Source organism: Falco naumanni, chromosome 1 (assembly GCF_017639655.2).
Source record: "Falco naumanni isolate bFalNau1 chromosome 1, bFalNau1.pat, whole genome shotgun sequence".
In the NCBI taxonomy this organism is placed as follows: domain Eukaryota; kingdom Metazoa; phylum Chordata; class Aves; order Falconiformes; family Falconidae; genus Falco; species Falco naumanni.
The window spans coordinates 73,261,651-73,277,895 of record NC_054054.1 but is presented as its reverse complement, the minus strand read 5'-3'; the positions used below and the strand labels follow the sequence as shown (position 1 = coordinate 73,277,895).

At 42.0% G+C, this 16,245-nt stretch overlaps 1 protein-coding gene across 12 annotated transcripts in view; it reads left to right on the top strand.

Moving 5' to 3' along the window:
• LOC121090611 (melanopsin-like) overlaps positions 1-14,679 on the top strand; it is a 46,777-nt gene extending 32,098 nt beyond the window's left edge. For 6 of the 12 annotated variants that reach the window (XM_040599342.1, XM_040599333.1, XM_040599321.1 and 3 more), the window contains 4 exons: positions 1,730-1,904; positions 4,020-4,106; positions 5,806-5,955; positions 11,201-14,679. In XM_040599342.1, coding sequence (XP_040455276.1) covers positions 1,730-1,904; positions 4,020-4,106; positions 5,806-5,955; positions 11,201-11,590 — 802 coding nt within the window. In that variant the 3' untranslated portion in view covers positions 11,591-14,679. The other 6 variants (XR_005828641.1, XR_005828643.1, XR_005828639.1 and 3 more) reach the window with 6 other exon arrangements.
• The last annotated feature ends 1,566 nt before the right edge of the window (positions 14,680-16,245 follow it).

Genomic DNA, 16,245 nt, shown 5'->3' with positions numbered 1-16,245 from the left:
CGTTCTTATGTTGTCCTTGAAAATATATTTCCTGAACTTCCAGCATGAGGAGGTCTCTGCATGAAATCCCAATTAATAAATGCGATGGTATGTTTTACACCAACTTGAAGTTATTGATTAGTTTCCAGCCCCAGGTAGACTGTGGCAGACATAAAAAGCTACATCTATGTCGGAGGGAAGTGGTTTAGCCTTCTCAGCTGGGGAAAAAAGCTGGCCGATGCTTTTTCAGCACCAGCCTGAGGTCTTCAACATGAAAATTAACTTATGGGGGCTTGGGATTTTCTTATGTCCTGTAAACCCTTGCTGATTCTCAAAACTTTTTATTTCCTGCACCACATTAGCTCTTTTTTTTTTTTTTTTTTTTTTTTTTTTTGTTTTGTTTTGTTTTGTTTTATCTGGCACCATATGGGCAGACTCCTGCACCTCCAAGCAGCTTGGTGGGGCTCTGCCAGCTCACTGGCAGGGGTCTTGGCAGAATCAGGAATGATGATGCAGGTAGAAAGCTTTCTTCAGTACTTGTCTCCACTGTAGGCACAGAGTTGCTGTTCAGTTGCCTTTGAAGTTAGAGAGCAAAGACACACAGACGTCTGGTATACTGAGAGTGCTGATGATGCTACATATTGGGGTGTGGTGGTGGCAGTAGTTTATTTTGTTGGTGGGTTTTTTTGTTGTTTTTTGTTTGTTTGTTTGCTTTTTTAATTGTCAAACCAGTAATCTCATCTTGTGATCCCAGAATTAGGTCTCTGAGGCTACAACATGTGTGATCATTCATGAGAATAGAAATGATAACTTAAAATGTACTAGTTATTCAACAAACCTGCTATCTATAGAAGCAAAGATTTTACAATATACACCTACTTGACTTGCATCTCAGTGTAAAGTCAATATAGCAACATCTGTCAGTGATCCATAAATCCTGTGTATCAGTTGTTTTCCATATGCCTCCTTGCTGCCTCACTTCTTGACTTGTTCACTTGGGTTTGTGCCATTATTAGCTTTGTCTGTTGGGCTGAAATAATGGAATGGGAGGCACTGGGGAGGTGTTATACCAAATGCAGTGCTCTGGCTAGCATTGTCCTGCCAGCTCTCGGTGACAGCAAGGAGCAAGGCCAGCTGGCATTGTGCAGGGGAGGCTCTTGGGCTCTCCTGCTCCATGCAGGGCCAGGGCTGGAGCCAGGAGAAGAACACTCATACAGCCATGACTGAGATTATTATTTGACAAATAAGGCAGGTTTTAATTTCTTTGGGACCTTCTCCTCTATGCTTGTGCAGAGTATTAATTCCTGATAGGAATTTACAGGAGCTGCCGTGAATAACAATATCTGATTCTTCTGGCCTTCTCCCCCTCCCTTTTTCTTCCCTTGTCCTGTGCCTTTGCACAGTGAAGACCTTCATACCTGCTAACCTGAAAGTTTTTTGGGGTTAACATTTTAATTAAATCAGAAACAAATCATGGTCTTCAAGATATTTTCATTTCTTACTACTTATCCATGCAGCTCTTCCGTATGTGTTTTGACGCAAGGCCCAGAAGCCACCTGCTATTTTCCTTTCAGCCTGTTGAGTAGTTTCCTCTAGATATACCATGCTGTTTCCATGTAGTCTTTAAGACGACCTCAATCAAAACAGAAGCCATGCTGAAGTTATGGAAAGAGACAGTACTTTCACATGACTTTCAAAGCTGCATCATCAACGTGCCATTTATTTTTTCTCTTCTCCTGTTTTCCTTCAGAAAAACCATCCACAATGCTGTTCCCTGCTTGAGGTTCCTAATACGAATATCGAAGAATGACCTCCTGAGAGGCTCCATAAATGAGTCATCATTCAGGACCTCTCTCTCCAGCCATCAGTCTCTTGCTGGCAGGACCAAGAGCACTTGTGTTTCGTCAGTTTCCACTGGAGAAGCTGTAAGTCTTTTCTTGTTTCTGTGAAGGAAAGGGAGTATAACGTTTCTCAGACTCCCAAAATAACCAGCTCTATAAATACATATTCAGAATTAGAGAATGGAAAACGGTGGGGGGGTAACTACATTTTCGGGGTCATGTGAGGTCATTTCTGCAGCTTTTTGGGGAGTTTGTGCATGATTTCTCATCTCAAAAATTATCCAGGCCAGCATATCTGCATGGTTCAGATGCTTACTGGGACCATGGCTGTTCAGGTTGTCTTTAATATGAATAAAAAAGAGCTATTGTCGGGCATTCCCTATGTCACCAACCACTTCCCATAATCCAGTATCTGAGGGGTCTATCCAAAAGCTTTCTTATTATTTTGAAGGAAGTCTATTTTCTGGAGGATAGGAAACTTTGATTTCCATCCCCTCCCCCCCTTCCAACCCCACCCACACCCCACCCCCCCCCGCCCCGGATTTTAATCATGAGGAGTTGGAAGAGTCCTGCACCTGGAGCAAGGTGGGGTGTTTTGTAAGCAGCACACCCCAAGTCTCAGTAAGGCTGGTGACCGAGGGACTTAGAAATAAAAGGATCCTTTGAGATTCTTCACAGCCACTCTCAGCCCGACCCTGCCTGCCTCTCTGTGTCACAGGAGGCTGGCCTTGTGTGCAGAGGTGCTGGGAAGGGGGCTCCTGGGGAGGACTGGCAGCCGTGGGCCTGGGCTGCCCCGCATCCAGCTCAGCTGTAAGAAACCTCCCTGAATGTTGGCTGCCGTCGGTAACCCTTCACGAGGCTCTAAATCACCGTGAGGGCTGAGCGGCAGACCCTGGGCTGTCCCCACGAGGCAGGTGGCAGCGGGCTGGCGAGGCCGGAGCTGGGCTGTCCTGTGTGGTCACCTGCAGACTGGCCCTTCCCGGGTGGCTTGGGAAGGCTGGAAGTCCTTCATTTGGGAATGGACTTAGGACCACCAGGAAAACCAGCACGAACAGTGCACCGCTCTCGAACAAGTTAATTTTGCACTGCATTTTCTGCTGGAGGATGGAAGTCGCTCCTTTCAGGCAGCAGCACCAGGGAGATTTCTGAATTCTTTTGTGGCTGACAGACAGTAAAGCAAACACACCTGAGCGAAAAATGTACTGTACTCTGGGAAACCAGGTGTCCCAGACGCTGCCAGTGCTGTGCCCATGGTGCTGGCAAGAAATTCAGGCCTTTGGGCTGTGAAATCAAAAAATAAAACAGAAAACCCACTTTAAGTGCCTGAACCCTAATGAAGCAAACTCTATCCCATTACAAAAGACAGTTTCCTTTGCGGTCCGTGCTGCTGCGTCTCTCGCACATGAACCATATGGCTGCATCAGGCAGAGTTACGATTAAAATGACTAATTGCACTTTACTGGGTAGCCTCAGCCATACGGCTGGTGACGTAGTGAGCTGTTGGGAGACAAGGATCCTCTTCCACTTTATCATTGTATATTATGTATCACAGCAGCGTTCCTGGCCATCACTGAACAGCCTACAGGTTACTGTATTAAAGACAGGTAATAATGATGATACTTAAGTATCATGAAATCTCTTAAATGGGGCGTGTTTTCTCATTCAAAATTAGAAGGTCTTGAAATACCATACAATGGACAAGCTGATTCTCAGGAGTGGCCTTGTCCAGAATTGACAAGCTTTTTCAATAAAGTTTCATAAAATATATCTGCCATAAAATTTATTTTAAATTAAACCAGTACATAGAAGAGTGAAAGGGCCTCTCTTAGTCTGGGCAAAGCCTTTTTTAGCGTTCTGTTGTTCAGGTTTGAGCCCAAGGGAGTTTGAAGTGTGTGATGGGACTCTTGTGGAGTGTGATTGACTACTGTACCACACCTCACAGCACAAGAATCCCCAAATTTGCTCGCCTTGGTTCTCATAGTCTTCAGGGCATGGGAAGCACTTTCATGTTTATCTGGTTGTTGCTATAACAGGGCAAAAGACCTTAATGAGACAGAAAAAAAAGTGACTCACTTTGTATAGGCTATGAAATTTAGCGTTTGTCTTGGCTCTTGAAAACATAAACAAATGCATAATATTTCTGTGGTAACGTAAATAAAAATGAGATAATCTATCCTACTGATTTAATTCCATTCACAGACCACTGATGACACAATGATGCATGAAAGTATCAACTGTGATGATTTCATAAACCACAAATTACCCAGATTATCCTTGCAATATGAGGTTAGTATATGCAACATGCAAATATTCTATCATTAAAAAAAAAAAGAGTATATTTATATTTTGTTTGGGATTGTTTAACAGCTTGAGCAAAGAGAGCACCCACACACATCTGTATCCCCCTTGAGATCACGGGGACTACTTGGCTGCTTACACTTGTGCTTCATTCTCTCATTGTAGATAGCATGTGTAGCGATGTGGAAATGTGTTGACATAGTTTAAAACATGGAGGATCTTAATTTACTTATTTCCAACCTGTTTTGCCCCTTTTACCTTTTAATTTTCCTTGGATTGAAGTTTATTCCTAAATTTTCTCCCCATTAATCCTTTGTCTGATGCCAAATGAGGTGATTTCAGTTGGATCACCCATCCCGATTCAAGAAGCTTTCAGTTCTTCACTGTTGGTCACTACTTGGTTTTAGTTCATTGAGGTTAGAAGGTTATTGTGCACATTTGGTTGGGGTTGCTGTTTAAAGAGATGAGATAATGTGGGTAAGAGGCTTCACCCTTTGGCACAACTTTGGCTTAGGAGTCTCAAATAAAACACCTGCTGTTAGCGATGCACAGCACTGCGTTGTGCTGAGATGATGCAGCCAAAGGTAATTGTCCTTGGAGCAACTGACAGCTCAGTGCAGCTGTAGAGATTTTAGCTACAACAGCAGCTGCTGAAATAAAAGCTAAGCTCAATGGCCTTTGCATGACAGAAAGACTGAGTGCAATTTTGGAATGCTCCAATAAAGTATTGATGGGCAGGAATGACACCAGCACCATTGTAAAAGACACAGCTGTTGCCACCAACACTTTCCTCTGTGTGTTGTGCACATGTTAGTGTAGGGAGCCAACATGTTCATGAGTCATATAAAGTTGTATTTACAGTTTGATTCTACAAGGGAGAAGGAATAAACGGGCAGCAATACATAGATGTATGAGCAAGGTGATGCAGTGGAATTGTGCACTAGCCTCCCACTTGTGTGGAGCCCTATCTATTTATCCATTCATCCAGATCTAAAAGCTGGTATGGAAAACAGTGGAATGATCTCATCTTTGATATTCAATCAAAAAGTCACCACAAAGTTAGGGATGATGAATGGCCCCTGCCTAAGCTTGTAAGTGGAATGGCATGGTTGCAATGTCACAATGGTGCTCCATTACTGGCATGCTCCTAGAAAATCAGTGCAGAGGTCAGCCGTTGCCTCCCATTTCCTAATGGCAATTCAGAGAAGAAGCAAGTTCATGGGGCTTGAGAAGCCCTGGGTGTTCTGGGAATCCAGCCGGGATGTATATAAATGTAGGTTTGGACCTGTCCATGTCCATGGTGTTGTACCAGCTGATGGTCACACAGAATGCCATAACCCATATTAAACAGATTGATTGTACTCATTCCTATCTTTAGGCTTCAGGTGCTATGCAGCTATAAGCCTAGCACAAGCAAGGAGATAAAAACGCTGAAAAATATCCTAGTGAAAAGAGATGAAATAATTTTTCATTATTTCAAAATATTTTATTTTTGTTCAGAAAAACAGTCCAGGTTAAGCAACAAGCTTAAAAATCAAACGTCTCCCCAGGAGAGTTTTGAGTGTGAGACCTGTGTAAGAACAGCTTTAGTTTTCTGTAATTGTGCATGGTTTCTGCCAGAATTTGTGAATTTTTAGAACTGGAGAAAGTATGTAACTGTCTGAAATCCTTCATCATTTGTGATTAGACCTGGAGCGATGTAGAGCTTGACCCGGTAGAGCCAGCTCATAAGAAACTGCAGCCTCACCGAAGTCATTCTTTCTCAACAAGTCTGAGACAGGAGAAGAAAGTCCTGCTCCCAAAGACCTGGAGCTGTGATGCAGCAAGTGCAGAAAAGGTAAGTAAAAAAAAGTCTCTGCTGAGGACTCTCCATTTTAGTGTTAATCTTGCTACAGTACATCATCTCTGGAATAATAGCTCAGCCTTTATACCTTTATACAGATGTTTCATCTGTAGGCTTCATTTATACGGATTCCAGTGGCCTTTTCATCTTTGCTGTTATTACTTTCTTTGTGACTAATAAGAATGCCAATAATGTCTTATTAACTTTTTTTCACTGATATGTTGCCTGGTTTTATTGGAAAGACAGCATCAGCTCATAGCTCTAAAGCTTCATTAAAACCTTTAGTAGCATCAAATGTAAGCTAACGTCTTTGCCTCTTTGTTTGTTTATCTACCCCAGCTCTGGTTCCTCCCATCCTGACACTTGTGCCCACATTGTGGCAGCATCCTTTTATTACAAAGTCAGGGCTGCAAACCAGAGTTTGACATGATAGAAACCACCCTTTTTCTTCTTTTCAGTGTACATTACAATGTTTTATTTTTGTTGAGGGGGAAGACAAGAAAGAAACTCCCATTTCTCCCTAAGGGTGGGAGAGTCTGGCAGCTGCCACCCTTCCCTTACTGAAAGAGGAGACGGTGAGTACTTAGTGCATCTTCTGTGGATGCACCATGCTCATTGCCCAAACCACTGAGGTCTGGTGTCATGCTGTTGAGGAGCACCTCATTTCCTTGAGGAACTGCTGAGGATGGGAGCAGTAGGTCACCTGCAAGTCAGCTTCTGCCAGAACTATAACACAAGTTTCAAAATGACTATTTGTATGGCTGGCACAATGCCAAGCATATATCAGTGCTGCATTTTCAAGAAAAAACATAGACTTACAATCCCCCGATAGTGGTTAGACTGAGTAGCACCCTTTCTGATGGAGGCACCCTTTAACGGGATGACTCTAGTGTGTGTAATGAAACACCCACACCTTGGACAGCTACAGCATCTGCTTCTGTCTGTTGTGCTCCCTTCCAGCTCCAAGGCTAATTGTCTAGAGACAGCGTAGCTTTAAGCAGGAGCAGTTCTGGAAACTTCCAGCCATCCGATGATCCAGTTCCTACATGTGTCTGCCTTGTCTTCTTTCATGTGTCTCCTTAAGATCAAGTCCTGAGAAACCTTGGTCTTTTCCTGTAAGTGTTGTGAATAGTATTGATGGAAAAACAATGGCTTCAAATGTGGCAGGCAACATGGGTTCAAATCTACTGCCCTCCGTCACTAGACCAGTGTGCCCAAGGTTGTAGGCAAGTGCAAAAGACAAGAGACCGTCTCCAGGTTCTGGAGAACCACTGGCTTTTGGTCTCACAAGGAAGAAGCAAAATAAGTCTGAGGTGTTCTGCATAACATTTTTTAAATTATTATTAAAGAAATGTTCCTGTATTCTTGAATTTCTTGAATTTAGCAACTGTGTACCCCACAAGAAGGCTCAGACACTATACTTTGTCCTTGAAAGACATCTGTTGGATTAATTCAATAAACAGTCTTTAAACACAGTACCTTTGTGCTGAGGCTTTCAGTGGTGGTCACTTAGATGTGCGGAGTTTATTTACATTGAATTCTCAAAGCCTCGTTTGCTTTTCTCAGTATTTTCGGTGAAGATTCCTGTGTGGTGTGAAGATCCATTGTGTGTTAGCTAAATGCAATGCATTGATATTCATGCTATCAGAATAAATATTTGTCAAGCTCAGTTAGAGATTTTCATTATGAGGCCACCCACTTATCCTTAAAAAAAACCCCAACCAACCCTAAAGAAACCCCGCTGCATTTTTATATATTTATTTTAGAATTTTAATAGCATTACTGGGTTGTTTATGACTGAATTTCTATTATGGCACTTCCAAAAATGGTCAAGTATGGAAATCCAGGTGTGTTTTTGGTGAAGGGTCACCTAACTTTTTGATTTAACAAAATATACATTTTTTTTAGGAAAAGAATCTTATGCTTCCTTTGTTTTCTTTAAGAAGACCATCTCAACAACATCTAAAAAATTGATGTACCTCTGAATTCTTTTAACTGACTGAGATCAAGATTCTTAATGCACCATTACAGATGGGTTGTCAAAAAAGAAAAGACATCCCTCAAGTGAAAGTAAAAAAGCCAATTGGTGTCCCAGGCTTGGTGCTTTCCAGAGCATAAAAACCACATGGGACTCTTTTCTGTGCTGCCACAAAGGTATGATCCAGCCCCATGATTTATTGCAGTTAATTAGGATGGTAACAGATTTGATGTAGACTGACACCTAGAAACCTGGCGTGGCAGGGAAGAGGCCTTTTTGGAAGCATTAAAATGCAGGCATGTATCATGAGGATAAGATAGGTTTGGATACTTGATTTCAAAGGACAGTTGCCAAGTGTGCTCTGTGCATCCAGGTTTTGTGTCAAGGGAATTACCCAGCATGACAACTATTAAAAATACTTGGAAGTGGTGTCCTTCCCACTAAGCCGTATCCAAAAGAAACCCATCCTTCTGCAGCAGTGAAAACAGCACTTGAAGAAGGGAGGAGCGGTTTTGAGTTTTTTCATTCTGTTGCTATATTTGATTTGGAAAAACAGACTTTTCTTCTTTGTCATATTGATTTAAATGACTTTTTTCAGTACATTGTGCTTGCCTGCACTTGGGTAGGTACGGCAGCTGGAGACACCATTATTGATGGGGACTGGTGACTGATTCCTGCTTATGGAGCAGAATTACACAATGCTTCAGAGTATATCAGTATCTAGTTTTAAACCCAGATTGACAGAGATGTGGGGAGCGGAGGCAAGGAGAGACTAAAAATTCTGACTTTTTAACATAAAAAATGAAAATTTTTGTGAAAACCAAAAGCATTTGGGTTTTTGTCTGTAAAATCAGGCTACACCTATGCTATGCAATAACATTCTCCCAATCTACTTGCTAAGACTGAGATGATGATCCCTAAATCTTAAAAAATAAAAACCAAAAACCAAAAAAACCCACCATCTGCCTTCTCTTTTTGATTTAAGGAACCGTTTAGTCAGTATAAAGGTTGTATCACAGGCCATGGACTAGGTGGAGACAAAGGGGACAAAGATTACAGCCTCTGCTGAGCTGTAATCATGCTAGAAACTGATCTAACTTTTTTAAAGAAGTTTCAGCACCAAACCCCTATAAATCCATGAGAATTACATGCCTGAACACTTCAAGGAGACTGAAGTTGAAGTAAGGAAGCTTATGACTAGAACAGGAATATCTGCAATAGAGAAAAAACTTTACCGAACTTGGGGTCAGTACTCGGACCGCTGCTGTGTAAGATTTTTGTCAGTGACATGGGCACTGGGATTGAGTGCCCCCTCAGCAAATGTGTTGACAACACCACAAGCTGTGTGGTGTGGTTGACACGCTGGAGGGAAGGGATGCCATCCAGAGGGACCTTGACAGGCTTGAGAGGTGGGCCCATGCGATCCTCATGAAGTTCAACAAGGCCAAGTGCAAGGTCTTGCATGACGGTCGAGCCAATCCCAAGCACAGGTACAGGCAGGGCAGTGAATAGATTGAGAGCAGCCCTGAGCAGAAAGACTTGAGGGTGTTGGTGGATGGGAAGCTCAACATGACCTGGCAATGTGTGCCTGCAGCCCAGAAAGTATGCTGGGCTGGATCAAAAGAAGTGTGACCAGCAGGTTGAGGGAAGTGATTCTTCTTCTCTACTCCACTCTAGTGAGACCCCACCTGGTGCACTGCCTTCAGCTCTGGGGCCCCCAACATAAGAAGAATGTGGAGCTGCGAGTGAGTCCAGAGGAGTGTCACAAAGATGATCAGAGCGCTGGAGCACTTCTATGAAGACAGGACAGGCTGGGAGAGCTGGGGTTGTTCAGTTTGCAGAAGAGAAAGCTCCAGGGAGACTTTATAGTAGCCTTCCAATACGTAAAGGCGGCCTACAAGAAAGCTGGAGAGGGACTTTTAACAAGTGCCTGTAGCAATAGGACAAGGAGTAATGGCTTTGAACTGAAAGAGGGTAGATTTAGATTAGATATTAGGAAGAAATTCTTTATTGTGAGGGTGGTGAGGTATGGGAGCAGGTTGCCCAGGGAAGTTGTGGATGATCCATCCCTGGAAGCGTTCAAGACCAGGTTGGATGGGGCTTTGAGCAACCTGGCCCGCTGGAAGGTGTCCATGCCCATGGCAGGGGTGTTGGAATTAGATGATCTTTAACGTCCTTTCTAATCCAATCCATTCTATGATTCTATGATTATGGGAAGCTCAAGCTAGGGAGAGACTTGGTATAGCTAGTTAATATGCTTTACAACTGCATTAAGAAAAACAAATAGAACTATAACTCTGAAAGGGGCTTTATAGCAATCTAAGTAAAGCTTAGTCATACTATGAATTTTATTACCTTCATGGGAATTCACATAGTAATGAAGTAAAAGCTGTGTTTTACTTTAAATGTTGATTTTTCCCCAGGAAGAAGGGACTTCTAACTTCTCACTGTATCTGGCACAGTGATTTTATAACCTTAACAGTCATTTTTTAAAGCAAGCCAAAACTGATCACTCATGCCTACTGTTGCTAGTGTATTTAAATATTAACTGACACTTTCAAAGCTTACTTAGTTTACTCTGGATTTGCATACTATTCACAAAGAGTTATGGAAAGGTCACGGGGGAGTTGTCATCCAGGCCAATTTAGAAATTAGCGTGCTCTCAAAATAGGCAGATGGGAAATGGTTAGCAAAGCAAAATCACAGCTGCTGTTTCTCCCTTCTTTGTTGGTGGAAGTACTGTCCAATAGATGAATGCAAAACCCCCGACTGCTCCGAGGCAGTACCAGAGCCATTTGGGGACACCATGATAGAGATTGTCACAAGGATGATGAAACATTAGGCAAATAAAGATTACAGTGTACTTGGGTCTTATCTGAGATGTCTTCCATGAGAAAGAGATATGTACAATTATCCAGTACTTTGAGATGTATAAAAAATGGAGAAATGTATTTTTTTTAAAACATAAATCAGGTATAGAATGGGCTTTTCTTTTCTTGTTTTTTTTTTTTTTGGGTTTTTTTTCCTCTTTGATCTCTGCTGATATTTGAACATGTAGTCTTTTGCTTCATTTTACATCCTGCTTTCCAAGCTGTAGATGTTAACACATCATGAATTTCCCTCGTTCTAGTCAATAATTAGTGTGTTTAGAAAATATGACTGGTAACTCAAATAGCGACTAGCGGTAATGAAGATTTTTAAATACTGGTTTCCACAGTCATATGCTGCATGACAACACTAAAGCTTATGTCTCCACTCCAGGTTTCACTCTCCTCCAGCTGTTTGGAGAAGGTGTTTGGGCAGCCAGTCCTACACAGTCCCTCTGCAACACTCATGAACAGCTGCCTAAGAACAGCTTCTCTGCCTGTCCATTTGAATAGCAGCAGTGTCAGCAGAGGAGGAGACTCAGGCACTTCACATCTGGCAACTCAAGAAAGTCAAGTTAATGGAGTCCTGGGCTCTATCATTAGCAATATAGTCCCCCGCATCATCATCATTCCTACCTCAGAGACCAACCTATTTCAAGAGGAACTGGAAGAGGAAGAGACTGAATTATTCCAGTTTCATAACAAAAAGGGAAATCTGCTGGACTTGGAAGGGCTTAGCTCATCCATGGAGTTCCTTGAAGCTGTTGAGAAATTTCTATCGTAAGTTTGTCAGAAGAAAACTTTCCGGTAATTATTTTCTTGGCATCTTCTCCACTTAATTATACCAAATAACCAAAGCCTTGTAGGTTAGATCATCAGGCTTTTTGTATGTTTATACAGTAGTCACTAGGCAGCCTTCAGATTTATCTTTGTCCAGACCAGCTCAGGCGTGGAAACAGGCTTTCAGATTGTGCTGCAGGAAATGAGCAGTGGAAGATCTGGCAGCAAGATTGAGTGGCATCAGTCAAGTTGGCTGCCTGCTTTGGTGGGGCCCTGATTTGTAACCACAGAGAGAGGTGCCAGCAGAAGGAAAAATGACTGAGCAGGAGCAGGGGCAGCTACTGAATGCTTCTGCTACCTGTGCAGCTCTCTTCTGGGTGGTGATAGGAAGCCCCACAAGACCACTGCTTCCACCAGCCCCAGCAGTAATGCAAATGGCTAGACGATGTGAACTGTCTTTTAATCAAATTATTTTCAGCATTGCTTTTGTTGTGTTTCGGTTTTTTAAATAGGCAGCTTGTTAGACATAAATAAATTGATGGTATAACTGGGAAGTGACTGCTTGCCTTTAAAATTTAGTGCTAGAAGTCTGGATTTTACTTCAGTGTTAGCATGATCACCTGAATGTCCAAAGGCAAGGTGCTATACCCTAAAACATACACTACTACTTGTAGAAGCATTTAGAGCACCTTCAGAGTTACAATCTTGATTAAATATGGATGTATCCTAATGAGTCTGTGATTTAAAGGGTGAATGTTCACAGCTGGCTTGACAAGTCATTGATAAAAATAAAGCCTTGGCTGCTACGTATCACTTGTCTCTCCAGAGGAGATTCTTCTCTTCTCTAAAACGACCCAGCAGATGTCTTCTACAGGTCATTTACCAGAGGCCTTCAGAGCAGGTAAAACATCATATCCAGGAGACAACTCCACAGTACTGTGGTGTTTGCTACAGGATTTGTGCTCACATCGTTACCTGTGGTTACTGATTGTGTTTATTTTATCTGTGCTTCACATTATGGGTCAGGTTCACAAGACTCTCATAGCATTTTATTCCTAACTGCATTCCTCCTTTTGTTACTCATTTTCCTGTGTTCTCCACATCCTCCCTTTCAGTCTCTGACTTTCAAATGTAGATAAGTTAAACTATGTTGTTCTCCACATAATTTCAGTATAGCTTAGTAGAAAGCAGGCATTTCTCTGGATATAATAGTGCAAATGTTTGATCCAGCGAGTCTAGTAGCTTTCAGACATCCAAGAGAGGGAGAGTTTATGTTCAGAGTCTCAGTTTATTCCCTTGGCTGTATCCTAGATCACACAGAGACCACTGAGAGCATTTCCAAGTTTTGTGTATGCACTGGCTGGTCTTGAGAGGTAATTTCTCTTTTCCTGTTCTCCTGATGCAAAAAAAACCAGATGGAAAGCATAGCAGTATTTTTTAAAATAATTTCTTTGTTAAAAAATAAGACAGCACAAATCTTGTTTGCCACTAGCTAGACAGGAACACCACTGAAGAACAAACTGAAATCCAAAGCAGTGCAGGAGAGAGAGGAATGCCTCCAAACTTGCAGACCCGAGGCTTTGCAGGGTGTCAGCACAGCAGACCTTCAAGAGGTCCGAGACACTTGCTTTTTGGTACAGGCTGTGCTCTTTCTAGGGAAAAAAAATCCACTGCTGGGTTACAGAGGTGATTGCTGAGACAGGCTGCCTATTGCAATGCTAGCACTCTTAATGCTGCTATTATTTGAGGTACTCTGCTGTCTAGAGACCCTCATCAGAAATGTGGCCAACATACCTCCTTACCTTGTAAAGAAGAGGAGAAAAGGGTGTTGGAGCCACATCATGTGTGTAGTTGTCTGCATGCAGCCCTGGTGCATGGGGCCAGGGCTCGGCCAGGGCAGCACCGCGCTGCAATACCTTTGGCTGAGTTGCCGAAAGCTGTGCCCATCAGGTGCCAGGTCAGGAATCATGCTGAGGTCAGCTGCAATCAGTTCAGCACTTCCAAAGGTAATTCCTGCATTTGAGGACTGGCACAGTGAGCAGGCAGCGGGGGGCAGCTGCTGGGGACTGTGATGGGGATGTGCTCGCCTGCAGCTCCTTGGTGCCAGGTGTTCATCCTGTGTGGGGTTTTGGCCACAATGAGTAATAAAATGTTAATTAAATGCAAAGTTCATAGAAAATGAAAGAGGCTTAATCCCAGGGTAAGCATACTGTCCTGTCATCTCTGATTCTTTTCATTTTGTTGCTGAACCTGTCCTGTCTGATTTGGTGGGTTTTTTTCCTGTGTCAGCTGTGCAGTGACCGACCTTCTTGCTTGTAATATCCTCAGCTGCTGTATCTCCTTTCTTCTTGAGCCAGATGTTGCTTAGCAAGTGTTCTTATAAGGCTTATACCTGACTTTTAATGTTGTAATTACTCCAAATAACAATAAGAAAATGTATTTGCTGTTCCAAGATATAAAAACATGCCCTAGAGCAGGTTTTGCACTCAGATGTTGACAGACTTGTACTGGTGAGGCTGTAGGCAGGATATTGCCGTAGTTTCTGATGGGATGAAGAAAGTAAGACCCAAAGTAACAGCCAACAAACTCCTCTTTACCCAAAGTTTTGCATTCTACTTAGTCTACAAGATGACTTTCCAGTGATCTCTTGCACATGTGCTGGTACTAAAAAAGTGTCTCAGAAAACTAGTGGGCTTGAGGTACATGCGAGGAAGTGTTTCACTTGTACACTGTTAATGTCATATACAATTAGTACCACTGCTTCTGAAGCTAATGTCAAGTTTACTGTTTACTTCAACTGATGTACGCTAGAATGCCAAATGACATAGTGGTAGAGAGATAAAACATAAAGTTGTATGAAATACCAGTTAGATTTACTACGTTCATTGTGAGATTTTTGCAGAAACATCAGTCACAGAGTAGAAGAGTCTTAAACTGACTACCACAATACAGAAAAACTTCATAAACTTCTTTGCTGCCACATTAGAATAGAGGGCACATAAAAATGTACAATGTTAACTGTTGCTTCCCATTTCACAAAGGAATGTACTGGTTCACTGAAACGGAATAAAAATTCTTAGGAGTTAAACTAAACTATCCATTGTTTGGTTTTTTTATTCAGTCATTAATTTCAGGAATGAAAAGGTTGAGTCAAAGCTTTTGAAACCTGTGCTCTGATCCAGTGAACAGTAAGGTACACATATAACTTTATTTTCAAGTCATATAGACTGCTCACATGCAACCAAGCACTTGCCTACTTGAGTGCAGAGCATCTAAAATTAGAGTCTGCCGACCTGGTAAAATCTGAAGTTGCTCAGCAACTTTTGAAATATGATGACCTCAACTTGGATGTCAGGAATCAGGCAAACAAAAGTTTTAAAAACTAACCACAGTCAATACATTTGAACTGTGACAGCAATCTTTGATCTTTTTCCTAAATCTGAATGACTGTTAACCAGAAATGGTTTCTTTCTGCTAAATCTTTGTATAACACACTTATAGGATATGCTCCTATTTTGATGAGTAACAGAAATTTCAGACCATAAATGTAAACATTTTCTTTTATAATGGACAAAGAATTTTTTTAAATAGTTAAATCAACGGTTAGATAAAGGTTTCAAATAAGAAGAAAAAAATTACTTACTTGAATCTTAATGAATCTTGCTGCCTTGGGTTAAAGGATGGACCTAATACCACTTTTTTTCCAGAAAGCTCATTCAGTTTCCGGACATCCATCCATTTACCTCCTTTCAGGAGATACCCCTGAACAAGAAAATGTTTCCACTCTGCTGCCTGAAAAACATTTATGTTGTGATGAGCAAAACTGGAAAATACTGGGAGGCAAATACCCTTCTTTTTAATTTCCTTAAATGTCTCCACCCCTCACTTTTCTTTTTTTACATCCACTCTTCACTGATTCCCTGTGTAGGTTATGCTTGGTATTTTTTTTATCTGGTTCTTTCACACAGGTGAAATCTGTGCAAGCTAGTGGGGAACTGGAAACTTAGGTGTGTATTATGCAGTGTTTTAAGCATGGACTCCTTTCTCGCATAGAAGTAGATCAAAACTGACCACAGTGCATCGGTATCGATTCAGCAAGTGCATGTACTAGGTAACTGCAGGGTGAAGTCAGACAAGGCAGAAGGAGCTGAGATGCAACTGTCCCTCCTGGGTCATCTCAACACAAGCTGATAATTATTTCTTGCTTTGCACCTCATCCATAACCTCAGTCTACACATCAATGTTCTGCCTGCACACCTTGAATAGACAAGTATTTAAGTGGAGAGTTTGGTGCCGGGACACCTTTGCTGTGCATGTCACATTTACCTGTGTATTAACATACACTATAGCTTACTAAGAATTCGGATGCCTGTCCATATATTTTACTTCCTTTAGGATGTGTCTGGCTTGCACTCATGTCTGCACTCTGGTTGCACTTGTTGGTGCTACAGGTGGTAGCAAGACATGAAAAGCTGACTGCAAAATGTCAGTTGGGAGTAAATCCACCGTTACTAATTCTCCTGTGTGCCAGTATGGGATTATATCTGTGTGCCAGCAATCCTAGTGCCAATACTTCGTGGTAAATTTTTCTGAGAGAAAATTTTTGTAGGGCATAGTCTTGTACAATACAATGACATATACATTTTTATTCTGAAACAT